General features: G+C 39.8%; 1 protein-coding gene across 2 annotated transcripts in view; it reads right to left on the reverse strand.

The window, feature by feature from the left end:
- Positions 1-15,614, reverse strand: part of ano2b (anoctamin 2b) — a 109,631-nt gene that overhangs the window by 12,531 nt on the left and 81,486 nt on the right. For both annotated transcript variants that reach the window (XM_049566701.1, XM_049566700.1), the window contains 2 exons: positions 13,725-13,777; positions 12,086-12,264 (listed from right to left, as the gene is read on the reverse strand). In XM_049566701.1, coding sequence (XP_049422658.1) covers positions 12,086-12,264; positions 13,725-13,777 — 232 coding nt within the window. The remainder of the gene's footprint in view (positions 1-12,085; positions 12,265-13,724; positions 13,778-15,614) is intronic.

A 15,614-nucleotide genomic window follows, 5' to 3' on the forward strand; every position in this document is an offset into this window, starting at 1 on the left:
GGTACAGTTCAGGTAGGTAAGCTTTTTTCCCATTTCCACTGTGAAAAGCTGTGGATGGTACCAATGGAACCGTTCCTAATTGTTACCATTTTTACCATACCGCTCTCTAGGGGCACCTAACACACAGATCTGGTACTAAAAGGTGGAGCTGTGAACACTGCAGTCCGTTGACTGGTCAATAGTGAATGATCACTCTCCTCAGGGCTGAGTTGTGGCTGGTTTTGAGGCTCATGTAACCACTGTCTACACCGTGAAGTTTTATTAGTAAACTCTAACTATAAAAATAAAGGATGTTTTGTTGCCTCTTGCAGGGGGCGACTGCCAGTGACTTTTAAGGTGAAATGTTAACTTGTAATGTTACTCAAGGCATGAGGTAAAGATATGAATCGATCAACACACCTTAAATATTCTACTACATCTTTGACCATTACTCTAGTTGTTATATGGCATGCACTTGTAGTATTGAGTGGATCCTCCAGTGATTATATATATTAATTTCTGCCAGGTTATGTGAACGTTATATATTCTAATCCTCACTCAGAGAAAAAGAAAAGCGTCATGGAAAGTTGTTCCTGTGGGCTCCATCAACACCAAACCCTTGAGCTTGCCTTACAAGGACTAAATGCACAAACTGGCTATTTTTAAATATGCCATGGAGAGAGATTCTAACTGCAGCCTGTATGTTTTATTCTGAAAATGTAAGTGTGCAACCTCGTTCTGTGGATGATAAAAGAGGCACAGACTTCCATCTGTGTCACAGGTAATGAGGAAATACAGTGAGTGCTGGATGGAGCAGTGAGTGACAACATTTAAAGGGAAATTTCGGTTTATTTCAACCGGTCTCCTATCGTTCTAAATTTGTTTCAAGTGACTAGTGACATAGAAATAATAGTTAGCATGTTAGCCGTTAGCCTAGATACAGCCACAGCGTCAGACCTGTTAAAATGTAAGTGAACGGGCATGCCTTCAAGTGCAAAGTTAGTCCACTAAACAAGCTTTTTTCCCACAAAGACCACCTCATATCGTTAGGATAAATGTCAGAGAACATACAGAAAACGGCATGTAAACCTGTTGTCTTACCTTACCGGTGTGCTGCCATGTTTGTTTATCCCTCTAGCTCTGCTTTCCAAAGCGCGGCTGAAATATCTCAAGAACAAGCAGCGATCTCATAGCGTGCCTGAACAAGCACCAACAGCTGCAGACAGTAGCCTGAAAAGTTCATTCATTTATTTTATGAAAGATTTATAGAATAATGGCTGACTTTTTGCCAGACTTCGACTTTGTGGAGGAGGATTTTGATTTTGCAGAGTTTGATGGCCGCCCGTATTTATTTGAGCCAGAATACACTGACGAAGAGCTTCGTGAAATTGAAGAACGGAGGAGGAGAGAGAGAGAGAGGCGCAACAGGTAACGTTAGAGGACGAGAGAGGAGGAATGGCTGCTACAAGGCTGGGTAGCTCTGGAGATGGGTGGTGTACCAGTGAATGCTGTGCCCCGATGCCCACAGAAGAGGAATGCCTCTGTTGCAAGAAATGGGACCGGTTGCAGACTTATTTTCAAGGTCTGGATGTGACCGAGGACGAGACACCTCCACCAGGAGTAGTATCCAGCTGGGCTTTATCTAGAGCTGGCGAGATATATTTCGGCTGCGCTTTGGAAAGCAGAGCTAGATGGTAAACAAACATGGCACCACACCGGTAAGGTAAGACAACACGTTTACATGCCGTTTTCTATATGTTCTCTGACATTGATCCTAACGATATGAGGCGGTCTTTGTGGGAAAAAAAAAGCTTGTTTAGTGGACTAACTTTGCACTTGAAGTATGCCCGTTCACTTACATTTTAACGGGTCTGACGCTACCGCTCTATCTAGGCTAACAGCTAACATGCTAACTATTATTTTTATGTCACTAGTCACATGAAACAAATTTAGGATGATAGGAGACGGGTTGAAATAAACCAAAATTTCCCTTTAAGAGTACTGTTTGCGGTGCAAACGCTAGGGTCTAGATATCATGTCTGAAGGGCTACTTTTGGTTCCAAAGGTACCATACTGAAAGCGTTGGGTGGAGACGGGGCTTTAGTGACTTTGGTGATCACCTGACTTTACCTCTAGTGCCACCATTAAGTTGACATGTCTGTTTTTTGGTGAAACGTCTCAACAGCTGTTGGATGGATGACAGTTTGCACATAAATGTCCTTCTTAGGATTAACTGCAATAATGAAATTCCCTCAAATTTTTATCAGAATTTAAATTTGTGCAATACTTTGGTTTATCACGGAACACTTGCAAAACTAATGACATCCCATCATGTACAACCATACTTTGTTTTGTGCCAATTACTGCTAGGTACATTACATCATTTCACCAGCTAAATAAAGCTCAAAGCTCAAAGCCCAGCTGTTGCTGAGGTCAGCCTGACAGAGCTGCCAGCTTGGCTGTAGACTCAAAAACTTACAAGACTGATTCATCTCACCACTGTACATTCACATTTCCAAGGTTGTCCTGATGAACCCACCGCTGATGGGGGTGCTTTGTCATTTGTTCATTAATTCATGTTTCATGTGTAAGTCCTTCGACCCCACTTATAAAATCTTAATCAATCAAGGGCAATTGAAACATCTCACCTCTTTGCTTTAGCGCTGACATGCACAATAAAGAAGCTAGAGGTAAAGCTCAAAACTGTAGGGACATAAATTATCATACCCAGCGAGACACCTTCATAATTCATGTAGGATGACATATTTACTACCATTATGGTCCAATGTGTCTCTGATATTTAGTCATTCATATTTATTCCTAAACTCATCTTATTCCTGAACCAAATACACTGAATAAAAAAGAAAATATATTCTACTAATGCACCGAGGGGAAACATCCTGTAAGTAATGACATGATAATCCATCCCATAATTCCTTGGATATCACTTGACTTCGAAGTGATACAAATTTAACCACAGCCAACTTCCTGTCAGCTCAGGGAACAAGCCCTGTCTTGACATTAGCAGGTAGAAGCCTAAAAGTCTGCTATCGTTATACTTTTTAAGGTTTTATCCAAGGAGAGACTACGATTTCTTCAACATATAAATCCTTCTAATCACCAGGGTTTGTGGTTAACTCAGCCTGTGTCTTTTAATTCTGCCTAATTTATCTGTTTATGTTGCATGTGTGTTCTTTGCTTTCTGTAAATCACTGTGAAGCTCCCTTGGCTAAATATAATTTGATTTAAAACTAAGTGACGTCAGGGCATGTCAGGAATACAGAGAAAAAAGTGTATTCCTGTGGGGAAACTGACTTTTCTCTTGCCCCCTTCACACGGAGGTCAGCCAATTGACAGTAGAGGCTGGTAGGAATTTAATATTTGCTCAATAGTACCTTAACAGGGGCAATGACCTGTATCACCTTTAAGGATAAATAATTTTTGGAGAGAGTTACAGTGGTTATTTTGAATTTCCATGTCATGTAAAAGGCACCTTGAACAGTCAACAAGTTAACTAAGTGGTTCCCAACATTTTCCTTTACCCCTGATTAAGTGACATATTTTATGAATTTCGTACTGTATTCAGTGTACAGCAATAAAAGTACAGAACAACTAATAAACTGTACAGCTGATCCAAATATTGAACCTAACAACTGCAGAAGGTTTGGACGAATTTTGAGCAGAGCCTGTCTTGTGAATTTTGCATCAGAGATGAGTTTTCCTGACATTTCTTAAGAACTTTTTATACAATTCTCTGTCCTTATTATGGGTTTTTTTTGTTTTGTTTTTGTTTTTTTAACAATTGTACATAATAGGCTTCTTTTTTGACAAGTTCAGTATTAGCCCTGGTTGTTTTAACTGTGTTCTTTTCTAAAGCAGGACGAGGTAGTGTAGGAGAGAGTGAGGGCACTGTGAACAAAGATTGTGTTCAGGTCTTCCATTTTTTATTTAGTTGTGTTCACAAAAATGAAATGCTGAGGTATAGGTATATATATATATATATACAGTACAGGCCAAAAGTTTGGACACACCTTCTCATTCAATGCGTTTTCTTTATTTTCATGACTATTTACATTGTAGATTCTCACTGAAGGCATCAAAACTATGAATGAACACATGTGGAGTTATGTACTTAACAAAAAACGGTGAAATAACTGAAAACATGTTTTATATTCTAGTTTCTTCAAAATAGCCACCCTTTGCTCTGATTACTGCTTTGCACACTCTTGGCATTCTCTCCATGAGCTTCAAGAGGTAGTCACCTGAAATGGTTTCCACTTCACAGGTGTGCCTTATCAGGGTTAATTAGTGGAATTTCTTGCTTTATCAATGGGGTTGGGACCATCAGTTGTGTTGTGCAGAAGTCAGGTTAATACACAGCCGACAGCCCTATTGGACAACTGTTAAAATTCATATTATGGCAAGAACCAATCAGCTAACTAAAGAAAAACCAGTGGCCATCATTACTTTAAGAAATGAAGGTCAGTCAGTCCGAAAAATTGCAAAAACTTTAAATGTGTCCCCAAGTGGAGTCGCAAAAACCATCAAGCGCTACAACGAAACTGGCACACATGAGGACCGACCCAGGAAAGGAAGACCAAGAGTCACCTCTGCTTCTGAGGATAAGTTCATCCGAGTCACCAGCCTCAGAAATCGCAAGTTAACAGCAGCTCAGATCAGAGACCAGATGAATGCCACACAGAGTTCTAGCAGCAGACCCGTCTCTAGAACAACTGTTAAGAGGAGACTGCGCGAATCAGGCCTTCATGGTCAAATAGCTGCTAGGAAACCACTGCTAGGGAGAGGCAACAAGCAGAAGAGATTTGTTTGGGCCAAGAAACACAAGGAATGGACATTAGACCAGTGGAAATCTGTGCTTTGGTCTGATGAGTCCAAATTTGAGATCTTTGGTTCCAACCGCCGTGTCTTTGTGAGACGAAAAGGTGAACGGATGGATTCCACATGCCTGGTTCCCACTGTGAAGCATGGAGGAGGAGGTGTGATGGTGTGGGGGTGTTTTGCTGGTGACACTGTTGGGGATTTATTCAAAATTGAAGGCACACTGAACCAGCATGGCTACCACAGCATCCTGCAGCGACATGCCATCCCATCCGGTTTGCGTTTAGTTGGACGATCATTTATTTTTCAACAGGACAATGACCCCAAACACACCTTCAGGCTGTGTAAGGGCTATTTGACCAAGAAGGAGAGTGATGGAGTGCTGCGGCAGATGACCTGGCCTCCACAGTCACCGGACCTGAACCCAATCGAGATGGTTTGGGGTGAGCTGGACCGCAGAGTGAAGGCAAAGGGGCCAACAAGTGCTAAACACCTCTGGGGACTCCTTCAAGACTGTTGGAAAACCATTTCAGGTGACTACCTCTTGAAGCTCATGGAGAGAATGCCAAGAGTGTGCAAAGCAGTAATCAGAGCAAAGGGTGGCTATTTTGAAGAAACTAGAATATAAAACATGTTTTCAGTTATTTCACCTTTTTTTGTTAAGTACATAACTCCACATGTGTTCATTCATAGTTTTGATGCCTTCAGTGAGAATCTACAATGTAAATAGTCATGAAAATAAAGAAAACGCATTGAATGAGAAGGTGTGTCCAAACTTTTGGCCTGTACTGTATATACCTATACCTATATAAAAGTTTTCTTACACCCCTTGGGATCAAGATGGCGTTGCGACCCCTACTGAGGGTCAGGACCCCCAGGTGGGAACGAGTGAGCTAAGCGAACCTGCAAAAAAAGGCAGGGCAAAGTCCTCTTAGCTGTCCTCTGAAACACGGCATTAAATGCAACAAGCAAATACATTTACTATAAGGAAGTCTTTTTAGTGTTTCTTAAACTTTTTCCAAAACCCTTGCCTGCTCATTTTACACTAAGCATTAAAAATGTTTTAAAGCAAGATAAAGATAGCAGCAATTACTTTTTTTTTTAAAGATTATTTTTTTCTGTCATTTTTGCTTTAATGGATAGGACAGCTAAGTGTGAGAGGGGGAGTGACATGCAGCAAGGGGCCACGAGCTGAAGTTGAGCTCAGGGCGCTGCAGCGAGGACGTAGCCTCTGTACATGGGGCGCCTGCTCTAACCACTAAGCCACCGTCGCCCCAGCAATTCACATTTACTATTATTCTTGATCTCATTCTGACAAGTATGTGAAGCCGGGATAAAGCTGCATTTCTTTGCAGAGTTAGCATGGTTATGAATTCCCTCCATATCCAATCAGCCGGTATTCAACGCTAGAAGCTGCGGGGGGCTACAAAATATCTGAGGGTCTGTCTATATCTTTATGAATTTTGAAAATTGACACACAGGTTTAGGTCACAAAAACTTTATTTTTTTAAAACTTATTTTAAAAGGTGCAGATTTGTCAAATAGCTGGTTATTTTGTATCCTTATGGACATATAAAGTAAAACATTTGGGAAACATCATCTCCTAAATTGCACGTGCCCATTGTTGCTTTGTGTAATGAGAATGCACCAGAAATAACAACAACAACAACAACAATGGTGGACTACCAGGTTGTTTGTGTTTTGTTAGCAGTGTTGCTGCACCACTTAATGGACGAATGGAGGCGTCTGCTGCACCCAAACCTATATGATCCACCTCAGTGCTTACGATTTAAAGTCTGCCAGAAACTATGGTTTTGGATCAGGCCCGGTCATTCCGGCAGATGGTGAGACATTTTCAAAAGTAGTATTTTTGTTGATGAGGAGTGGAAGGAAAACTGTCACATGTCCAAAGTATCACTCTTAGACTCTCTGAGTGAGCTTCTTTGTCCTTACATGGAAGGGGAATCAACAGTGATGAGATATCTCGTAGATATCTGGCAGCTTGTAGACATTACTACCTATGTGAAGAGGGGAGATTGCAGCAGAGAGTCAGCGAGAGTTTGGGGTCTATTTTGCCCAAAAAGTGTGGACTATGGTATTTTGTAAAATGAAGGTCATGTGGACAGATTTATTTTTAAATGGAGTTGGGAAATATCCAAGTTAAAGTGATCTTTAAACATGTAGACAGGGCCTGAGTAATGGTCATCTTTATTGGCTTACGCAAAAACAATCAATCATGGTCAGGAAACGGAACATTATTAAATCTCTGGATTGGCTATGGTCATGAGCTCTGGGTAGTGACTGACAGAATATCACATTTATCAAAAGGATTTTTGCTTTCAACATTTCTCAAACTGATCTACTGCTGCTGTTTTGTTACTGCTGTACTTGATGATTGTATTATGTAATTTCTAGATAATAACATAATCGGCATACTGTTTGCATACCCTGCATCTGCACTGTTTTCATTTAAATCCTTTCTTTGCTGCATCCCAAAAAAGTGGTTAACCACCATTCGTGGCTGATATGAATTAAGTTTAAAGCTGGCCTTTAAAGAGTGACAGCTCATCCTTCTCTGGAAATCTTCTGAAACAAATTTCCTAACACTTTGACCACCAAGAAGAATTCATAGCTTACCCACATTTTTATGGAGCACTGGACTAGTAATGAGAATACAGTAGAGAAACCATGTCTGCAGATATGTACAGTGATGCTAGGCCCACTGACGCAGAAACTGTCTTCAGCTTCCTCACCCTGCTGTTTTTAAATGTATTTAAAGATTTAATACCTTAGTGGTTGGCCTCTGTCACATCACCCATCTATTTATCCATGCATCCAACAGCAGTGCTTCTCTACTTCCTTCCTCTCCTCTGTTATTTCTACTGAAATGTATGATTCCAGTGAATAATTTCCTGTGAGATGTTGGTGAAGATTCTCATTCATCCAGGTCATGGTAATCCTAAGTGCTATATCGAAGGCAACTGGACTTTCTCCAGTTTCTTGAAGACGTTTCACCTCTCATCCAAGAGGCTTCTTCAGTTCAAACTTACTGGTGGGGAGTCATAGGCTTTAAACTCTGTGTGGGTTAACCAGGCTGTAAAATTCCCCATGTAAAAAGAAACAAACAAAAATAAAACTATATAGAAATGAATGATATAGCAAGATAGGATTTCCAGTGAGAAAAACGCTGTCTTGACTTTGAAACTATCTTTACAGAGGAGCTGAGTACTGATAAAGAGCTTTGTCACATGGTGCAACTTAAAAGGCCATTGTCTGCTGTACAGATTGTTGAGCCCCTTGAAGCAAATTTTGATGTAAGGCATATGGATATACAGTATAAATAAAAGTGATTTAACTTGACTTTGTTAAGCTTTGCTGTTTGTCTTTTGCTGTATGTCTATTAGTGTGTAAGTTGATTGAGGGAAGCAAAAAACAAAGGCAAATTCCTTTTGTTTTTACATTTCAGGCCAACATCCCAGTTGCCAGAATAAGATGTTGGTATTGCACTTTTCTGTAAACTACAGATTTGTTACATTTGTACTTTTCATATGTATCTTATCAACATTTGGAGGGAAGATGGATGGGGTGTCGCCTCGACTAGATACCGGTCAAGCTGCAGCTGCTTTGTAGCCCCTAAACACGGGTGTTTTTTAACAGCCCGCTGCTGTATTTGTACCGGCTATAGTGCCGTGAAAAGCATGCATTAAGAGCGTTCTTTTTACAGAGACATCGCCAATTTCCGGCCAGGATTCCCTACCAAAAGTCATTGTTATTAAAGCCAAAACATGATCTTTTCCTAACCAAATTCACGTGGGTTTTACACCTAAACCTAACCACATGTAGAGTACGGTGTTGTTGAAACATAAAGATACAAAGTTTAAATGTGTGTGTAAAATGATAATGTGAAAATGTAATGTATTTATGGTTTGCAGAAACATACTATGCCAAGATTTATTCTGGTGATTGGATTGTAACTAATAAAGCTGATTCTAATGCAAAGAGACAATTCTTCAAACATGGATGTTGCTACAAAGAAGCTATAAATTCTAAAACATGGATGCTTCACACACATCTTCAGTGCGGCAGCACAGAAGGTCTGTGTGTATACAATGAGTACTGTGGTGAAGGTGGGCGCCAAAGATTTATTTTACCAATTCAGTATCCGACCAAATGTCTCCCCTCCTGGTCCTGAATTATAATGTTAGATGATGGCAATAAAAGTGTTTTTGCATAACATTATGATGTCACAGTGAAGTTGACCTTTGACATTTTGGATATAATATTTTTATCCGATTTATCTTAGTTTATTCTGTTCGACATTTGAGTGAAATTTTGACATAATTAGCAAATGGATTCTTGAGTTATAGACAGAACGTGTTTTGTGAGGTGACAGTGATCTTTGAACACCAAAATCTGATCAGTTCATCCTTGAGTCTAAGTAGACATCTGTGCCAGATATAATCAAAGTACCTCCGGGTGTTCTTGAGATAACTTGTTCACTAGAATGGGACGGATGTGAGGTCACAGTGACCTTGACCATTGACCACCAAAATCTGATTACTTCATCTTTGATGCCAAGTGGATATTTGTGCAAAATTTGAAAAAAGTCCCTCAAAGCTTTCCTGAGATATTGTGTTCACGAGAACCCGCCAGTCTGAAAACATAAAGGCTCTGCCCTCGGCTGTCGCCGGCATAGAGGCATAAAAAAGAAAGAAATGAACTGTCTGGAGCATCTGACATACTTTGAGTTACAGACTTGAATCATTTGCCTTAAGCAGCTAATACACTGCGTGGATACAGTCTGTACATACACTATACAGCACCACACATGCCATTCCAGGAACATCCTCCGGCCAATTTCATGCTTATAAGCATTCAAGGGCGTTCAGTCTCTTGACGCGTTTCGGGCGTGACGTACCACACTACATTTGCACAAAGACTGTATTCTTGCATTGTAATTCTCGACTGTCTTATGTAACAGCAGGTTGACCTCTGTCTGTGGGTGCCGGCATCCATGACCTTTTCCTCTACAGCGCTTTATATTGATATTATGAAAGAGATGCTTGCCATTGGCATGAGTGAAAATGCGAAGATGATACAATAGCGCACTGTCTCTTGGAGCTAATGATTTCGAGCGTCATTGGAGCTGTGAAAAGAACTTTCACATCAGTTCTTGTTGTCTTAGGATTCAAAGGGACTTAGTAGTGTTTGAGTGAAGGTGTGAACGTCAGCCTTAACCCCATCTGCATCACCAACCAAAATCTGATATTTTGTCATCTTCCGTGTAATTCTCACATTCAGTGGCTGTTCACGACATTCGTGGCCAACTGAAAAAGCTGCAAACCTCACTAACAGCACAGTGCTCGAAGAGACTGGTTGGACACCTCTAAAGTACGACCACGTAGGTCATACACCACAAATGCAGAAATAATGACTCATATTTACTCGGAAGTCAGGCAATGTAGTATAAAGAGCAACAAAGTCTGCTTACCATTGGAGGGTGGGTGGATAGGTCAAGCAAACTCAGGACTTTAATATAGAGACCAGTGTTTCTGTCCTAAGTCAAACCAAAAGTCAACGTTAAGTTGTTTTAACAATATAACGTAGGTAGTCGATGTACATCACATTACCTTAGTATCAAACATACTTATCTAAAGCCAGTGCTTTATCTTTTTTCTAAACCTAACCAAGGAGTTTTTTGCCTCACCAAACTACGCAGTAGTAAAACACTCCTGTGGGACATATTCAGAGGTAGGAACATAGGACCTATGTTGTTGCATGGGCTGGAGGACTTATGCTCAACAATCTTAGGGGGGGAAAAAATAAGAACTAAGTTTCTCTTCTTCCTACTTACATTATGAAAATCTGAAAAATCATCAACTCCATACCTGCTCCAACACAAATTTGTGCAGTTTATTTGCTAAATGCAGAAAGACCTTTGCTCATCTATAATGAGATTTCCTGTGGGCATGAAATGCTTTGGTTTTAAAGTATATGCACAGTGTAAAAACCTATTCTTAGTCCCTTGCAAATGCCCAACCTGACCATACAGGTTTACCTGAATTAATGTAATTCCAGTCCACCATACAGGTTTGTGCACAATTCTCTAATTTGTTTATATCTACAAGTACTTCCTCAAGCAATTAGTAAAAGGAGTTATTACTCCTTTATTACTAAAATGCATCAACTACAAATGCTATGATACATTGCATTGGTTAATTGCTGTGCAATTCTCTATGTATATGTATCTGTCCCTATCAAATATACATGAAAATGAAACTGCTCATACACATCACTGAATATGATACTATATGTTGCTTTATGCAGATGATATGTTATTATATGCATCAAATGCTGATATCTTAACTCCCACTGCACTCACTGTAATTAAGCGTTTTAGTACTTTGTCAGGATACAAAGCCAGCTATGTCTATAGTTCTGCAACCATGGCTGCTTTATTACTAACTCTGCTATCACAAAAACACAATCTCCTGGATTGTTTTATGGCACAAAACAGAGACAGTGTTGTGTTCTTTAAGTGCAAAAAAAAAATCTGGTGACAGCAAATGGTGAACAGTAAAGGGTTGTGATTATTCTATATTGCTTCTGTGTGAATGAAGAGAAAGTGAGAAGAAAGTGCATATAGTATTTAGGATGTTGCCAAGAGCTCTCTCAATATGAATAACGGCTTTTAAGGAGAGAAAGAAATCAGTTGTAAATACAGTAGACATTAACTCAATGAACCAAAGAAGAAACAGAGACATTCCTCCGTCTAGCCTTAAAATTAATGTGACAATGGCAGCCATTCGTTGTTGATACAGACACTAAAGGGATGTTTATGTATTTGTTAAGGTCTAAGCTTTAAGTTCTGTCAAAACAAAGTAATGCTGTTTTAGAAACTGAGACAAAATCCCCCAAACTAAATTCCTGTGATGTAAAAATAGATTAATCGACTTGACTGTTTCCTTGAATGCACACTAAGTACTCTACTGGCAGTAAAAGGAAAGATATATCGGAAAACTAGAAAAAAACTTGGGCTGTGTGTGCAAGTAAGTGTGTGAGTATGCATATGCATATGTATATGAATATGTATCTATATTTCATGACAAGCGGCTTTTTTTGATTAATGCTGATATTGATTTGTCGTTTGTATTTAATGCCAGTAGGTAGTATAGTAAAGGTAGTATAGCATATCATGACTGAAGTAGTGATCTCAATATCTTTACTTGTAAGTGTGTGCATGCATGCTTGTGAGTGTATTTTTTACCGGCAGACAGTGATATTTCCATGGTCTGAGTTCTGCGGTGCCGTGCCAGGTTTAAAGTTGGACACGTTGAAGTACGAGAGTGTGTGGTCAATGAAGCCGTGCATGGTGCCAGTCTGACTGAACATGTACTGGTATACGAGGCGAGGAATGAAGTCTGATGTGAACGAGATGACAAAGGCCTCCAAAGAGAAAGAGAGAGACAGAGAGAAAATGACACACATGACAATACACCATGAAACAATCTTTATCTTGTTATACTTGTGATTTGTCATATCTCTTCCTTCCATTTATGTAAAAGAGTTGAAGGAGTTCAAACCTTATTTTCAGAGTTCAAAAGCACAGCTCCCATAAAATATTAATTTTAAAAATATTTCAGGAATGCATTGAAACATATTCATTTAGTAATATTAAGTAAGGTCTGTAGAACTTATAAGATACATGCACAAAAGAGAAATTCTGCTCTAGGTTTTCCACTGCTTTTAAGCTCCTGGGCAGCTTAAGCGTTTGTGTATGTGTCCAATGCCCCATAGCGCTAGAATAAATAAAAACTCCTGCTGCTTGTTTTTCTGAATCCTACACAAATCTCTTTAGTATTAAAAGTAAACGGAATAGGATTTGGTTAGCTGGCCAAGGACAAATCCCAAGTAGAACTTTCCTGACTCCACAAATACAAAAACACCGTGACCTCTACAGATCAGCATGTTCAGGTGTTTCAGATGATTCTGGGATCTCACAGGGTCACCACGGATGACATCCCAGAGCAAACTGTGATTTTAACATCATCTCTACCATCTTAGTTAACCTCTGACCATAATTCCAGTCTGTGATGTTTGTGATTTAATAAACTCACCTCGTTTAGGTGAAGCCTTTGATCAGAATAGTCACTCTTATGACCCTTACTTATTACTTATTGGACTCACTTCTATAGTGAATTAATTAGTGAAAATAAACTATTCCCATTTTTCTCGGCCCCTTGGAATTCCCTCAAGGGCCCCTGGGAGTCCCACAACCCCTGGTTGAGAACCACTGTTCTAATAGTACAAAACTGCTAGCTTACCTGAGCTAATTAATAAAATCTAACAACCAAAATCTTTTCAGATGGAGGTTACTGAAGCAATATTTTAATCAGATGGGGGTCTGTGACCTAATGTGATTCAATTTAATTCAATTTTCCTTCACAAGAAAAAGGCTGAGAACCACTGAGTTAGAACATGCCCTTCCTTCTGTGTAGTGATGCGGTTGGCAGGTGTGGGTCGGTAGACAGAAAATAGCTTCCACATTTTCTACATCAACTTTTTCATATGGATTTCTTTGGCACTTTGAGCACCACAAGCTGAGTCCCTTCTAGTTCCATTATATTTGAGAGAAGACAGACATCTCTATGTTCAATATCTCCAACGCTCAGCAACTCACACCAAAACAATCTCGATTGATAAATAGCACTACACGTAAGATGGAAAATATGTATTCTTGATACTGGGGAGAACTGTCCCTTTAAAGTGCTTTCTGTAGAACCTCAAATCCCTCACATTAAGTAGAGTACCTACTGTCGAATACATGCATTTCTTGTGCATAAATGTGCCTTTCCCCTAATTCAATTAACAGATGGTATAAAGCAGTTCATTGCGTTAATACTTACATTTATGATGACTGAGAATTTTCCCATTCCACTCAGTATGTTGTACCATATACCTGTAGACAGAAGAGTAATAGAGAGACAAGGAGAGAAAATGGTTCAAGTGATTAGTTAGGACAAAATGTGTATTAAACAGTAAAAAAAAAAAGCCTGACAGCTGGTGGATTTGAACTCTACATAAAGCATGCAACTCAAAAGCACAACTGCATTGTTGTTCTGCCCTTTGTGTGTGCAAAATTGTGTCCATGTTGTCACTCCCCAGCGTTTTCCCGACACTGCTCATTGGGAGGGAGCTGCTAGCTATGGTGGTGGACGCAAAAACACGAAAACATGATACGCCCTATCTAGAGCCAGTGTTTGTCTTGTCCATTCTGAGGTACTGTAAAAACATGGCGGTGCAACAAGACGATCTTTGTTCATGAGGACCTGCTCCCTATGTAGATATAAACTGCTCATTCTAAGGTAACAAAAACAGAAAATCTTATTTTAAGGTGATAATACACTAAAGTAAATAAACTTATTAGGGGTGTAACGGTTTACAAAATTAACAGTTCGGTTTGATTGCGACTTGTGCTTCAGCTCATGCTTCGGCTGGGGGCCATGAATGTTACTGTGCTACAGGATTAGCTGCTAAGAAGCGTCTGTAGCTGTGTGGTGGCTCTGTGTGGTTCTATCCACAGCTCTGTCACCACAATCCTCAAAATTCACAACAAAACTAAAATGGCTCCAAACACCAGACCTGTCGGTTACCAGAGGATCTTCTATTCCTGGTCTGGTAATGACCTTGTTAACCATCTTCCGATGAGCTAGCTTAGCGTAGCTGCCTCCCAGTGTGTCTCACTGCAGTAGAATGTTCTGGTTTGAGGATGGGAGGGGCAGACAGCATGTTTCCTTGTTGAATGCAGTGGCACTGAGAACATTATCTTAAACACAGTTTAGGTTGTATATTTTCTTTCCCAAATGTAATAGGATAGTTAAGTGTATTGTTCGGTCTGTAATGCATACCCAACCAAAAGCCTCGTACCAGTGGTTCAATATGAATAAATGCTTTGTTATACTCCTAATTCTTATTATAAAATGTTCCATTTCTGCCAGCATATCCCCCTAAATCCTTCACACTGGACCTTAAAGTGACCACCAAAGTTATAACAATCCATCTTGAGGGGGGAAAATTAATCTACAAAATTTCATGGCAATGCATCCAGTAGTTGCTGAGGAATTTCAACTAAAACCACAAATATCAACTTCATACCAGGTTTCTCTTGAGAATGAGGCCCCATGTCTCAATGAGATTACGTTTTTATATGAGGGTTAAATAAGACAAATGTTGGCTCTAGAGACAAAAAAAACATGGGATTACCACAGTGATTAGGATTCAGCCTCTGGGGGCAACATAAATGTCTGTACATAAACACATGGCAATCCACCAAAAGTTGTTGAGTTATTTTGGTCTGGACCACAGTGGTGAACAGACAGACGGACTTGACCCCACAACTGGGCCGCTGGCATGACATGCCACTCTTCACGTTACCCAGATAAGTTCAAAGAGAAGGTCAGAACTCATAGCATGTCCTAACATGACTAAACTAAATTTTCAAGTGGCGTCAGTTGGGTTTAGTGGAGAGTTTTGGTGTCCAATGATGTTTCAGATGCTCCTTTCCAAGGTTTTTTACTCTGACATGAAAGACATTATAGAGAAATATTCAGTACATAATATTTTTAGGTTTGTTTTTTTTCTGGCATATAAATAACAGATGTATTGGTCATTAGCAGCTCCCATCCAATCCTGTGCTGCATTGACTGGTAAAATGTCAGCATCTATAACGCATAACAAATCTTTCCACTGCCATTATTTGATATCTTATAGAACCCTCATTATATGGGAGAATGTGG

Source organism: Epinephelus fuscoguttatus, linkage group LG22 (genome assembly GCF_011397635.1).
Source record: "Epinephelus fuscoguttatus linkage group LG22, E.fuscoguttatus.final_Chr_v1".
Classification (NCBI taxonomy): Eukaryota; Metazoa; Chordata; class Actinopteri; order Perciformes; family Serranidae; genus Epinephelus; species Epinephelus fuscoguttatus.